Source organism: Ochotona princeps, chromosome 16 (assembly GCF_030435755.1).
Source record: "Ochotona princeps isolate mOchPri1 chromosome 16, mOchPri1.hap1, whole genome shotgun sequence".
Lineage (NCBI taxonomy): Eukaryota > Metazoa > Chordata > Mammalia > Lagomorpha > Ochotonidae > Ochotona > Ochotona princeps.
Window position 1 is genome coordinate 25,150,323 of NC_080847.1, and position 14,400 is coordinate 25,164,722.

Genomic DNA, 14,400 nt, shown 5'->3' on the forward strand with positions numbered 1-14,400 from the left:
GATCCGTAGCGTTCAGCAAAGCTTCCTGGGAAATGTAGTCCAAGCCGGCGGCCCGCAACGGCCAAACATAGGATGCAAAACTATTAGCTCCAAAGGTCTTCTTTGGTTTAAGTTGTAAATTTATTCTTCTCCGTATTTGGAGTAGATCTCTATCTTAAGCCCATTCAGCAAGACTGTGCTGCAGAAGCAACGTGTGAAAGCAATAATGTGTGAGGGTTCGCTATCCAAAATCTCCCTAGAAATACCATTTCCTCCTCACCTGGTTGTCCTTGTCTGAAATATAAGGATAATGGCAAGAACCTGTCTGCCTAAATTAAAACCTTAGGTCCGCCCCCCCACCTTCCAGTCCTTCCCTAGGATGCCATGGTATGGGAGGCTTTCAAGTAAGTGTTACATTTGTTTTATTTTAGTCTGAGAGTTTCAGAGAGCTAGATGGCGATACCCAGGGCTCCCCGAAGTCTTGGCTTGGGCTGACACCCAAAACGAATCTAAGATACCCCATGTAGATGGCCTTGTTCCCAGAGATGCCTGGAATGGAGGGTCTTGTCCTTCCAGCTGCTCGAGTTTGGCTAAGGTTTGTTTGTTTGTTTGTTTTTTAAAAGGATTTTTTTTTATTTTTTAAAGATTTATTCATTTTATTACAACCAGATATACAGAGGAGGAGAGACAGAGAGGAAGATATTCCGTCCAATGATTCACTCCCCAAGTGAGCCGCAACGGGCCAGTGCGCGCCGATCCAAAGCCGGGAACCTGGAATCTCTTCCGGGTCTCCCACGCAGGTGCAGGGTCCCAATGCATTGGGCTGTCCTTGACTGCTTTCCCAGGCCACAAGCAGGGAGCTGGATGGGAAGTGGAGCTGCCGGGACTAGAAGCGGCGCCCATATGGGATCCCCGGGCTTTCAAGGCGAGGACTTTAGCTGCTAGGCCACGCCGCCGGGCCCAATTTGTTGGTTTTAAGAACAATTTATTTTTATTGCAAAGTCAGATATAGAGAGAAGGAGAGACAGGACGATCTTCCGATGATTCACTCCCCGAGTGACTGCAACGGCCAGAGCTGAGCCAATCCAAAGCCAGGAGCCAGGAGCCAGGAGCTTCTTCTGGGTCTCCCATGTGGATGCAGGGTCCCAAGGCTTTGGGTCATCCTCTACTGCTTTTCCAGGTCATAAGCAGGGAGCTGGATGGGAAGCGGGGCCTCTAGGATTCGGACAGGCGTCCATATGGGATCCTGGCGCGTTCAAGCTGAGAACTTTAGCTGCTAGGCTATGGTGTCTGGCCCCAGCTGGTTAAGTTTAATGAAGAGTATAACCAGACAGGCCAGGTGGGCGTCTCAGCAAAGAACTCCAGGGCCCCATGTGAATTCAGGCTGGAGTTTTTATAGATATGGGCCCACCGTTTTAAGACGGGTGCGGTAGAAAAGGTTGTCATGGTTGGGGAGATGAAGGAAAGGACACAGAAACCTGAGAAGGAGAGAAAGGAGAGTGGGTAGCGGGAGAGCTCGGCAACTATTTTGTTTCACAGAAACCATTGATAAGGATTTTCTCTGGAGAAAATGATGAGATTTTTTCCCCAGGTGGAAACTATGTATCGGGTGCCAGCAATGACGCAGGCTGTGGCAGGCAGAACCCGAAGCCAGGAACTCCATTCAGTTCTCCCATGTGGGTCATGGGGCCCAGGACCTTGGCCACCTTCCGCTGCTTTCCCAGGCACACTGGAAGGAACATGGATCAAAAGCAGAAACCCGGGACTCAAATCTCCGCTACTATGGCTGGGTGGGGGGTTGTGCTGTGATGCAGCTAAGAAGGAACAACTTCCTGGGTGGAAGTTTGTTGCAGTGATTCAAGTTTAGATGCCCACAACGGTATGATGATTTCTGCACATCCAAGCTTCCAAATCTCTTGCCAATGTGCAGCCTGGGAAGCAGTAGATGATGAAGTTTGTGGGTCCCTGCCACTCCTGTAGCAGACACGGCCGGAGTCTGAGCTCCTGGATTTGTCCTGACCCATCCCTGACTGTTGTATTTGTGGAGCCCTCCCACTTTTCAAATACAATGAAGTAAATCTTTTTTAGTAGCATTCAGTTTTGGTTTCAACAAGCTTTTTAAAAAATTAATAATTACTATCCTAATCTTCATGTTTTTGATTATTTTGGGGTTTAGTTTGATCTCTCTTCCGACTTCCTAAAAGTGGACATTTTGGTTACATTCCAGCCCCAATGTAGATGTTTACAAGTGTAAAATTTCCTCTATCACTGCTTTGGCTACATTTCATAGTTTGGTATATTGTTTTTATTTATTCAGGAGACAGTAAGATAGTTTCTATCTGCTTGTCTATGCCTCAGCGAGCCCTGGGAGCCTGGAGAGCGATCCACGTCTCCTGCGTTGGTGGAAGGAGCCCACTCATTTGGGCCATCGCCACAGTCTCCTTGGGTGAACATCAGCAGGATGGATTCAGGACCCAGGGCTCGCATCACAGCCAGGCCCTCAGTGTGGGACACAGCATCTCAACTGCCATGCCAAACGCCCGGTCCTTCAAGATTTTTGTTTTCCTTCATTTCGAGGAACTAATTTTCAAGATTTATTTAGGAGCATATTAATTTCCATGCTATGAACCTACCTATGATTCTATTTAGACTTTCTATTGCTTCTAACATTCTTTATGCTAAAGAATGCTGTGTGCTCTCAGGTGTTCTGTCTCATCCACGCTTCATGTAGTGATGAGCAGTTATTGAAGTGGAGTACTGACATCTCCACCAAGTTCTTTCAGCCAGGCTTAATGTACCTGCAGCTGTTGTTATATACATATATATATTCACATTATATTTTTGTACACTGACTCTTTAATTATAAAATAACCTTTTTCCAGTAACTTTGTTTCCACTAATAGGATTGCCACTCCAGTTTTCTTACAGCTACTGTTTGTATAATATGCAAATCAGAAGGGTATGATATACTAGACTCATGATAAACATGACCTAAATAATTCACAAAAAAATTCCCCTATAAATTATTTAATTATGATATAAAATGATGACATTCAAATCGGTGGAGATATTACATATTAACACATGTAGATTATTCAGAAAATTATGATTCATATCTTTGCTATCAAAATAAATTCCAATAAAGGCATTGCTTAAAAAAAGTTTATATAATTTGGGGTAAAATACTATCTATAGAAATTAAAAAGTGGAAGGATTAAAACAACTTAAAAACAAGACCTGTGCACTAAAACCAAGCAATAATAGACAAGCTGAGAAAAATTAATTTCTCTAACAGTGCACAGAGCAAATAACCTATAGTAGGCATACAGAAAGCCTTATAAAATCACTTATATTACTAGCAAAGTAATACAAGCCAAGAATTTATTTTTTTTACCAATTAAACTTACAAATATTAAGATTATAAAGCCTTGTATTGACAAGGAGACATAGTGACGGAATTAGTTTCACTGTGTGTTTGTAGGGTATAAAATGGTACATTCGTTTGGTCTTATTGGAATGCAACTGTGTTGTGACTCAGTATTTATTCTAATGAAGAATCAAATTCTAACTACACATTATTAAGAAAAACCATCTATCTGAAATCTATCTAGATGTACAATAACTGGATATTAAATACATTTAAATCTGTATAATGGAATATTAGAAAGCCCTTAAGATATTGTGGAAGAGTCTTTAATGGCATGAGAGGATAATCATGATACAGTAAATGAAAGGTTACAAAATGGTATGTACATTCTAACTTCATTCTTACTAAAATTATATATCTATATGCAAAGAAAAATTTCACAAGAGTTAACAACTCTCCTCGAATGTCAGCATTACAGGGCTATTTGCTACTATTCCATCTCCCCTTGGATTTTTTTTTTGGAATATGCATCTTATTTCTTATTAAGAAAGGATGACAAGTTAACTTTAAAAACCATGAAGATGTTTTGCCTATTTGGCAAAGATTATTTAAGGATGCAATACACAGTATTGATAAGGACTGGATAAATGGGCATGCACAAAATGTGTGCTAATGGCAGTATATCAATTGCTACTAATAGCTTAACTATAAACCTCACACCAACATCCTTAAAAACGGGAAGCATTTTCAATTCTAGGAATCAAGCAAATTATTAGAAATGGATGCAAAAACCCATGTATGAAACCAAATGTCACTTTTTTTGAGTATAGTATCAAGCAAATTACAACTATGAGCTAGTCTTATGTATTAAAACTCACATTACAGAATTCTTATCTACATAGGTCACTGTATTAAGGGCAGTACAATAAAAATTTTGTGCCATGTAACTGGTTTAATATGAAAATGCATTAGTTTCTTAAGGCTGCCATATCAATCTAACACAAACTTGGTGGCTTACAACAAAATGCATTCACTCATAGCTTAGTACGCTGTTATCTTTTTTCTTTTGATAAGTCATTAGATTTATGGTTTACTCTAATCTAGTAGGACCATTACTTAACCAATTAACAAGACTCTATTTCCAAAATAAGGTCACATTTTAAGGTTCTGAGTGGAGCTTTTGGAGGCCATAATATAGCTATATAAAACACATCTTAATAGTGCTTAAACTGCATGAGTTTATGCTTAAAATATTTGTACTTTTCTGCCTATTTAACAACTTATGTTGCATTTACATGAAGTTCTAAGTTTATTCAAGAGTTGCTTTTTCCTAACTTAGCTCATAAAATGTTGAAGTATATCCTTACGTACTTATACAGGGTGTCTTTTCTCTAATATATCAACATACCGTTTTCTTCCTCCAGTACTAAAACAGGTTAGTATGGGTGGGTACTAAATGAGGCTGGCTTGTGTTAATATGCTATTCTGTACAGAAAAAAAAAGGTGTACAATTTTCAAGGTATAGTTGGATGTGTTCAAGTCAAATGAATATATGATGTGACTCCACTGCTTTCATTTTATAATCAGAAAATATATCTATTAACATTAGCAAAAATACCACCATTAGTAATGAAGTTTGAAAAAAAAAAAGAACCTAAGACCAAGAATAAAAACAATTGTGCGTTTCTAAGATGGACTTAAGAGATTAGATATTAGCTGAGTCTTTCTGGATTTTTTTCAAAGGCTCAAGAGAATAAAACTTAAGGAGATAAATGCTTAATGCTCAGTACGGGATAGGGACTAGGTTGCAAAATCAAGAAGCTGGGCCAACAATAAAACACTGGAAACATCTGAGATACTGTGTCTAAATTATATGAAGTCTTATCTTTTAAAAATTGGACCTATACTTATCTTTTAAAGATTTTATGACTATGGTTCTTTTGTAACTGATATCATATATATAAAATTTACAGAAGTACTGTCATGTACAGAGGCTGACATCATGGGTAGTCAAAGAATATGTTTAATAAAAAATAATTAAACTTCCATTTGCTCTATAGAACATCATAGAAAGTAATTTAATAAATTACAAATGACTTTTTAAGACGTTTGCTCAACTACAACAGAAAGCAAATTCAGACTACACAAAACACAACTGGTAAATATTGCAAATGTCCACAAAAGAAAAACTGGACTAAGACTTGAATCATGAGACCTGAAACAAGGGTATAAATACAAGGCAATAACAGCTATAATTCTTTCAGTAACTACCAACACATACTTGGATATCCTTTCAACTTTAGTATGAATTCTACTGATTTTTTTTTCCTTATAACCCTTAACTTTACACAACCACATCTGCATGTTTTTTTCTGAGCTGATAGCTGGACAACAATTCTCCATTATCACTTACTAGAAGTGTCTTGAAACCCAAGAGAATGTTTAAAGTTATTTAATACTAGCCTTAATGCTCTGAAAACTGCAATTGCCTTATTACATAGAAAGAGAATCACTAGGATGTCAACCAAATTTATTTGACCATAATTAGGAAAATACTTTATCTCATAAATTTGATATAAATTAGATTTTAGGGACAAGATCTAGGGTTTTTTTTCTTTTTTTTTTTTCCTTTTTTTTAAAATTGAGGAAAGAAAGGAATAAAGATCATGTGGGTAGAACTAGAGGCAGGAAAGGAAATTTGAATGGTGTCGAAATACTCCACCGGCAAACAAAGTTAACTGTGTTTGAAAACTTTGGCTATCTCATAGGTGTATCCTAGTTAAACAAAAGTGCAATACTGCAAAGGGAAGATACTAAATATGTAATACATCATTTTCATGATGAAGGATTACTACCCATTTCTTCTCCTGGATGGGCTTTATAGTGACTATTGCTAAGACATTGCATAAAGGACTATCAATTCAAAGTACTACTTTTGGAAAATACAAAAATCAATACAATCCCAATGGAACTTATATAATTTTGTAAATACATATAACACTGTCTTTCTAATAAGGGGTTAGTTATTTTACATACAGAAACATAATTCACTGGTAAAGGTCTTAGAAAATCTAATATAATTGCTTAATTCATGACAAAGCCACAGTTTATCAAACATACTGAAAAAAATTTTTTTTCCCCCATAGGAGAGAATTCAGGTGGTTTTGTTGTTGCTATTTGTTGCTCTAAATTAATCCCCTGGCCAACTGTATCATTGACTTAAATATTTGAGTACCAGAAAACAGTAACACTTCTCTCTCCTTAGAATATAAGTATTTTAACATCTAATTCAGTTCTAATTGTTTGCATGTATATAAAGGTGAACCTGGACCTCTACCTTGTCAGAATAGTAGCAGCTTTATCGGGAGAAACTGTATCACAAATCAAATACCAGACAAAGTTTACATGGTAAAGGGTTCTGAGAAACTGGATAGAAGCCTTGGGCTTCATTTCTGTGGTTTACAGGTATAACTTGTAAATATTTTGAACATTTTCAAAGTGCATTTGCGACATGGGCAACTCAGTATATTTAATATAAACTGATAACCCAACACTGATTCTGGGCAACATTTAGTTTGTGTATACCTAGAAAACTCAAAAAACAAATTTTGACTGGCTGCATATTACTTTACGACAATTATTTGCTAATTTTAGAACAGTTCCATGACAAAAATAAAAACACAAATAGAAACCTATACAAATAAAGTGAACGAACAATTTCTTTTTACATGAAGTATGCTGTGTTGAAAATTCTTTTCAGTGGCATTTCATGAGTTTGCCTTTTTTGAACCCTGGAAAGGTATTATTCATCAGAGACAATTTTTTTTTCCAATAGGAGGCCAAACGCTGAAACTTTGAAACTAAATGTCTCTAGGGTGCCAAAGTCACATGACACAGGAAGGATTATTTCATGACTTGATTCTGCTGATGTTCAAGTGATGCCCAGCAAAAAGCAAGTCATGTTTCTTGCCAGATCAACGTGACAGAGAGGATGTGTTTAAAAAACCCCTGAAAACAAGCGTAGGATTAGAAATGAATGTAAACTTCCTAAACTAACTCAGCTGAGGTAACAGGTAGCCAGTTAAATTGGCTGATTGGGAAACTTATTTCTTCTTTAAAACATACTTGTACCTGAATTGGAAACATCAGCAGTGCATCACAACACTAGAGCATTTTCATGTAATTAAAGCAATGGATGGTGATGTAGATTCTACAGCTTTCATGACATTCATTAGCTGCCCAAATTATTGCTGAGTTTTGATCTGTAAATTATAGGTGTCAAGGAGGCTGTAAAACTATATTCAAATTAAATCAGTAATATGCATAAAGTATTCTGTGTTCACTGCAAATATATTAAATATACAACTCTTATTGAGCATAATTTTCATAAAATTAACCCCCAACAAAATTATAATGCCTTTTGTTGTCATTTTACACCTTTATGTATTTGATAGTACATACGAGTTCAGAAACTTAGGAATCTTAAGAAATAGTACATGCAAAATGTCTCTGAAAGCAGTTTGCACTTCTAAACAAATAACTGAAATGTTCGGTCAGTAAGTTATTGATGCACTCAACACTGGGCTATTTACAATTAATAGTTAAAGAAAAAAAAATCCCCAAATCAGTTCATAATTTAAGTGCAGAGTCTGGATGTCAGTCTTCAGTACTAGACTCTGAGTCCTCGGAGGATGACGACGTGCTGTCGGACGCAGAGGAAGCGTCGGCCTTCTCTGAGCCCTCATCTGTGCTGTTGTCATTGAGAGGACTTGCTACAGTCCCATCCTTGTCTTCCTGATCTCCAACTCCAGGCTCTTCTTCCTTTATTTCTACGGATTTAGAGGAGCCTAAGTCACTGTTCTTGCTTTTCTGCACATCAAAAGTATTGGACTGGGACAAAGTTGGAACATGAAGATTAAGGCCTGGAGTGAGAAGCATCCCTGGATAAAGTATATTAGATAGTAACAGTGGGTTAAGAGCTAACTGGTTGGCAGCTGCAGCTGTGTTTAATGCAGCCGTGGAGGAAGCTGAAGGAGAACTTGACACCGAGTTTTCTCCACCATTTTCTGGACTTTGGCTCTCTGTCCTTTCTTTCTTTCCTTCTAGCTCCTTAGAGTCATTTCCCTTTTTCTCTTCAGTCCCAGATTCTGTAGGCTTTGTCAGGAGTCCCCCCATGCCCAAGAGGTTTGGTAAACCAGCCATTCCCGACAGCAGCATAGGGAACATAGCAGCCATGTTTTTGGCTTCTCCTCCGGAAGGAAGGCCAGCAGGCATTCCCATCAGCCCTGCAGTGACTTGCAGTGACTGCAAGTTCTGTAGGTTTTGTTGTAAGGCCTGAAGAGTTGTGAGATCCACACCTGGAAGTAGTCCATTGGGTAACAGAGGACTGCCTGAGACCGTGGAGGCAGTAGCAGCTGCTGCCGCCGCCGCCGCCGCGGCTGCAGCCTTGGCAATCCCACTTTTAGGCCGCCTCCCGCGCCTGCTCACTTCTTCTCTCACAACAGGACCAGTGAGAATGCGCTCATACATACTCTCTGGAAGAAACCCCTGGAAGAAAGACACACTCATTGACAATAGTACCATGAAAGCAAAACCAAGTAACTTCTTACAAATAGGAAACAGCCATAAGCTTACTTTGTAATGACATAAAATAATCGTAAAAAAGATAACATAGCTTTATATTCCTGTATACAGTGGCTTGAAAAAGTTATTACATTTTCATTATTGTAGGATGACCATAGAAAGCGGCCTGGGTCTGGCAGCATAGTGAAGTTTAGGTTCTAAAATTTTTAGGAAATTTAAGATTCAAAGAAGAAATGTTTATGGGTACTTTCATAAGCCTGACATGTTTCACCACTTTCTCTAGAGAAGGACAATTAGGAAAGGATAAAGAAGGTACGAGTAAGGCTAAGGCTACAATAGATGTCTCATCTGCTGGGTCACGTCCCATATGCTGGGCCTAGGCCAGGCCTAAAGCTGCGAGTCAGGAACTCAAACCTCGTCTCTCATGAGTCTTAGCAGTTCTCCTAGCAATCTGTTGATTGTCATCGTGAGAACAGGAAGATGGCATCAAACTGAACGTTATTGAAAAAGGGGGAAAAGATAATTCGGTTTAGAATAGTAGTAGCATCTTCAGATTATCAATGCCACTTTCATTGATTCTCCCATGACTTTCTGAGGGCTCAAAACCTGGAAGTTTCAGGAGTTCAGATACTTTAGACTGGCACCAGCTAATAGAAACATAACATAATCCACATGCATAACTTAAACTTTCTCTGTAGTAATATCAAAAAGTAGAAATGTGTGACATGCATTTTTTAATACTACAATCTATTAAACCCAACCCAACACAAAATATTTCAACATGTAATCTACATAAACAACTTTCATGCTTTTTTTTTTTTTGTATATACTTCAGGCTTAACACTGCAAGTGCTCAGCAGCCACATGAGCCTAGTGGCTATGTATGCAGTACTGTAGGCTTAGAGAGTGGTTTAAGAAAAAACTCTTGAGATTAGCTTTCAGCTCCCTGCTTGTGGCCTGGGAAAGCAGTCGATGATGGCCCAAAGATTTGGGACCCTGCACCCGCGTGGGAGACACGGAAGAGGTTCCTGGTTCCTGGCTTCAGATCGGCACAGCACCGGCCGTTGGGGAGTGAATCATCAGACGGAAGATCTTCCTCTCTGTCTCTCCTCCTCTCTGTATATCTGACTTTCCAATAGAAATAAATAAATCTTTTAAAAAAAATTTAAAAGGCAAAGAGAGAGAGAAAGAGAGAAAGCTATCTTTCATTTGCAGATTTACTTCCCAATTGTCCGCAATAGCCTGGAATCCAATCCAGGTGTTCCATGTGGGCACTGGGGATCTAAGACCTTGTGCCGTAATCTGCTGCTTTCCAGGATGCACATTAGCACAGAACTGGAATCGGAGTAGAGTTGGGATTTGAAACCAGGCACTCGAATAGCAGACGAGGCCCTCCAAAAGATCTTAACTGTTGTGTCAAATGACTGCTCCTTATACATACCTTCTACAAAGCTATTACAGTTGATTGCATAAATCACAAAACTAACTCTCAAAAAAAAAATTACAGTCCCATGCCGAGATAACAAACGGCTAATGTTTTAGGGTACATTCTTGTGTACTTAATAAAGGCTAAGAGTCTGCCTTGGCACTGGCTTCACACATGGGCACCAGTTCCTGTCCTGGCTGCTCCACTTCTGAGCCAGCTCCCTGCTTGTGGCCTGGAAAAGTAGCAGAAGATAGCACAAGTCCGTGGGCCCCTCCACACATGTAGGAGACCTGGAAGCTCCAGACTCATGGCTTCAGACTGGCCCAGCTCCAGCCACTGAGGCGATTTCAAGAGTGAACCATCAGATGGGATATCTTTACATCTCTGTCTCCCCTCTCTGCTATTATTCATTAACCATTTACCATGCAGCTAGATTTTAACATTCTTTTTAAAAAATATATTTATTTATTTCTATTGGAAAGTCAGATATACGGAAAGGAGGAGAGACAGAGAGGAAGATCTTCTGCCCGATGATTCAATCCCCTAGCGGCTGCAACAGCTGGAGTTGGGCCAATCTGAAGCCAGGAGCTCTTCCAGGTCTCCCACATGGGTGCAGGGACCTAAGGCTTTGAGCCATCCCTGACTGCTTTCCCAGGCCACAAGCAGGGATCTGGATGGGAAGTGGGGCTGCTGAGATTAGAACTGGAGTCCATATGGGATCCTGGCACGTGTAAGGCGAGGACATCAACTTCTAGGCTACTGTGCCGGGACCAATTTAAATATTCTAAAAGGGTTTGTTATTGTTGCTGATGTTGTTAAAGATTTATTTACTTCAAGGCAGAGTTTCAGAGAGAAAGAGAGAAAGAGACAGAGGGAGAGAGATCTTGCATCCACTGGTTCACCTCTCAAATGGCCACAGTGGTTGGCCGGTCTAAAGCCAGAGCCAGAAGCTTCTTAGGAGTCCTCCACAGGGACACAAGGACTCGAGGTTGTGGGCCTTCTGATGCTTTCCCAGCTGCAGCAGCAAGGAGCTGGACAGCAAGCGGAGCAGCGAAGGCTCAGGCCGAAACCCATATGGGACGGCAGTCCTGTAGGTGGTGGTTTTACCCAGCATGCCACAGTGCTAGCACCTATTCTAAAAGTTGAGCTACTATCATATTTAATAAACTGTGAACATTTTCTATCTTGTCATCCAATTTTCTTCCACTTTTAAATTACAGTCTCCAATATATGGATAGCTGATTATTTTATGTTCAATTTTTATACCATGATGAATATCCATACACATACACACACACACTTTTTGGCTGACATATTTAATTATTCCTTGTGGCAATGTTTAATTAGGAGGTTAAAATAAAAACAAATCACTACATAATCATTGTGCGTTCTCACTCAACATACATATAACTAATCTGGGACATGGTTTGCAAAAGAAAATCCTGAACTGAAAAATACTATCACATATTCATGGAATAGCTTATGCATTTTAAACATTTATTATAAAATATGCTTAAATGCTATATGATTATGAAAATGATACGTATGTTAGTATTTGCAAATGCTCACCGATTGCTTCACAACATCTCCCCATTCAGGAGCTACTCCATACTCTGCATTTTCTTTTAGGAATCTACACAAATCTTTCAAAGGGGGAGCAAATGCACCTCCAACCTATAAATGAAAACAGATGATTAAATCCTTGAAACACAATTCAATCTGAAATTATTTGTTGCTTTTAATCAGTATTACTTCGATAACATTTCTTTAGAACTGTTTTTGGACCATGTCTAACAATTTTCATGATTAGAAAAGACCACCAGAATCCATTGATACACTACATAATCATGTGGTATTGAAACTTTATTATTTTTTTGATACGTATTTATTTTTATTGGAAAGGCAGACATACAGAGAGCGGAGAGACAGAGAGGAAGATCTCTCATCTGTCTGCTGGTTCTCTCCCCAAGCCAATCCGAAAGCAGGGGCCAGGAGTCTCTTTTCGATCTCCCATGTAGACGCAGGTTCCCAAGGTCTTGGGCCATCCTCTACTGCTTTCCCACGCCCCAAGTTGGGAGCTGTATGGGAAGTGGAGCAGCTAGGGAATAAAGTGATGCCCATACGGGATCCCGGGCATGCAAGGAGAGGATTTTAGCCATTAGGCTACTGTCCCAGGCCTGGCAATGAAATGTTTATGTAGGTAGTAGCCTGCTGGGGAGTATAGCCTATAGCCTAGTTAAAATCATACCTTTTAGAGTCAGATTTACCAGCTTTGCAAATTTGGGCAAATCAGTCAATGCCTTTGAGCCTGAGTTTTCTAATTTGTAAAGTAAGGGTTACACCAATACTTCCCTCCTAGGATTCATGAAGATAAAAGAGACAATTCAAATGTCTTAGCATAATACCTAGCACATAATAAATAATTACAACATACTAAGTAGCAAAGACTATATTTTATTTCTCATTACATCCTTTTCAGAAAGTATTATGTCTAATTTTTTAAAACATTTATTTTTATGCCAAAGGCAGATTTACACAAAGGAGATAGAGATCTTCCACCTGCTGGTTCACTCCTCACATGGCCACAATGGTTGGAAGTGAGCCAATCTGAAGCCAAGAACTGCTTCTGGGTCTTCCACATGGGTGCAGGAGGCCAAGAAGTTGAGGCATCCTCTGCTGCCTTGCCAGGTCACAGCAGGGTGCCCACGTGGGATGCCCAAGCTGCAAGCTGAGCTTCAGTTGGTATACCTCTGTGTTGGCCCCTTGGTCTACTTTACAAATGAAGGAATTCAGCTTCAGAAGGTATACACTTTGCCCAGAGTCAGCTAATAAGTGTTAGTATCATAATTCAATTCCATATCTCAAAAACCCACACTCTAATTTATTATATACAGATTTATTCTCTAAAATTTGAAACAATAAGTATCTGTTTTATGTTGAAAATGCTAGAGGCTGGTGCTGTGGTATAGCAATTAAGACACTGGCCACAAATGCCAGCATCCCCTATGGGTGTCCGTTTTGGTCCCAGCTGGCTCCACTTCTAATTCAACTGCTTGCAAATGTTTCTGGGAGGGCAGTGGAGAAATGGCCCAACTGCGTGGGCCCCTGCGCCCATGTGGGAAGCCATGAGGCAGATCCAGGTTCCTGGTCTCAGGCTTGTCTGGCCCTGGCTGGTACAGATATTTGGGAGAGTGAACCAGCAAATGGAAGACTGCTCTCTCTGCAGCTTTGCCTTTCAAATAAACAACAAAAAAAATATTTTTTAAAAAGTGCTCTAACTATGGTCTGGCGCCATGGTCTAGTAGCTGAATTCTTGCCTTGCATGTGCTGGGATCTCATGTGGGCACCATTTTGTGTCCTAGTGGTTCTACTTCCTATCGAGCTCCCTTCGTGTGGCCTGGGAAAGTAGTGGAGGATGGCCCAAAGCCTTGGGACCCTGCACCTGTGTAACAGACCCAGAGGCAGCTCCTGGCTCCTAGATTTGCATAAGCTCAGTTTCGGCCCTTGTGGCCACTTGGGGAGTGAGCCAGTGGGTAAGTGGAAGAGTTTTCTCTGCATTTTGTATCTCCTTCTCTCTATAAATCTGCCTTTCCAATAAAAATAAGTAAATCTTTAAAAAAAATGTACGATAACTAATCAATCACATGTAAATTTGAAAACACAGAAAAGCACCCAATATAACAAGGTGTATGACACTGAGATATATTTAAAAATCTCAATTAAGAATATTATATTTAGGACTGGGAAGATGTTAAAAATTATATTTGGACAAATGATTTAAAACTACCAATTTAAAATCATTTTGGAGTCTGAGGATATTTCTTCAGTTATTCCTTGTGCCATATCCCTTTGAGTGAATATGACTATATCTTCATACAGACGGAAGTTAATATGGTCAAGCATACTTCCTATTTCTAAGCACATTTGGAATTCTTCTTGTAATCTTCCTTTTTTTTTTAGAAGTTTCATTAAACTTCAATTTAAATTAGAACCCTTTTGGAGGTTTATAGGAACTTAGTAGGTAGATTATTTTCCTTAGTAACCC

At 39.4% G+C, this 14,400-nt stretch overlaps 1 protein-coding gene across 11 annotated transcripts in view; it reads right to left on the bottom strand.

Annotated features, from left to right (window-relative positions):
- Positions 1–5,010: 5,010 nt before the first annotated feature.
- The window catches only part of CHD9 (chromodomain helicase DNA binding protein 9), a 230,587-nt gene continuing 221,197 nt past the window's right edge, over positions 5,011–14,400 (bottom strand). For 8 of the 11 annotated variants that reach the window (XM_058674690.1, XM_058674693.1, XM_058674689.1 and 5 more), the window contains 2 exons: positions 11,925–12,029; positions 5,011–8,893 (listed from right to left, as the gene is read on the bottom strand). In XM_058674690.1, the coding sequence (XP_058530673.1) occupies positions 8,003–8,893; positions 11,925–12,029 (996 nt within the window). In that variant the 3' untranslated portion in view covers positions 5,011–8,002. The remainder of the gene's footprint in view (positions 8,894–11,924; positions 12,030–14,400) is intronic. The other 3 variants (XM_036492682.2, XM_036492681.2, XM_036492683.2) reach the window with 1 other exon arrangement.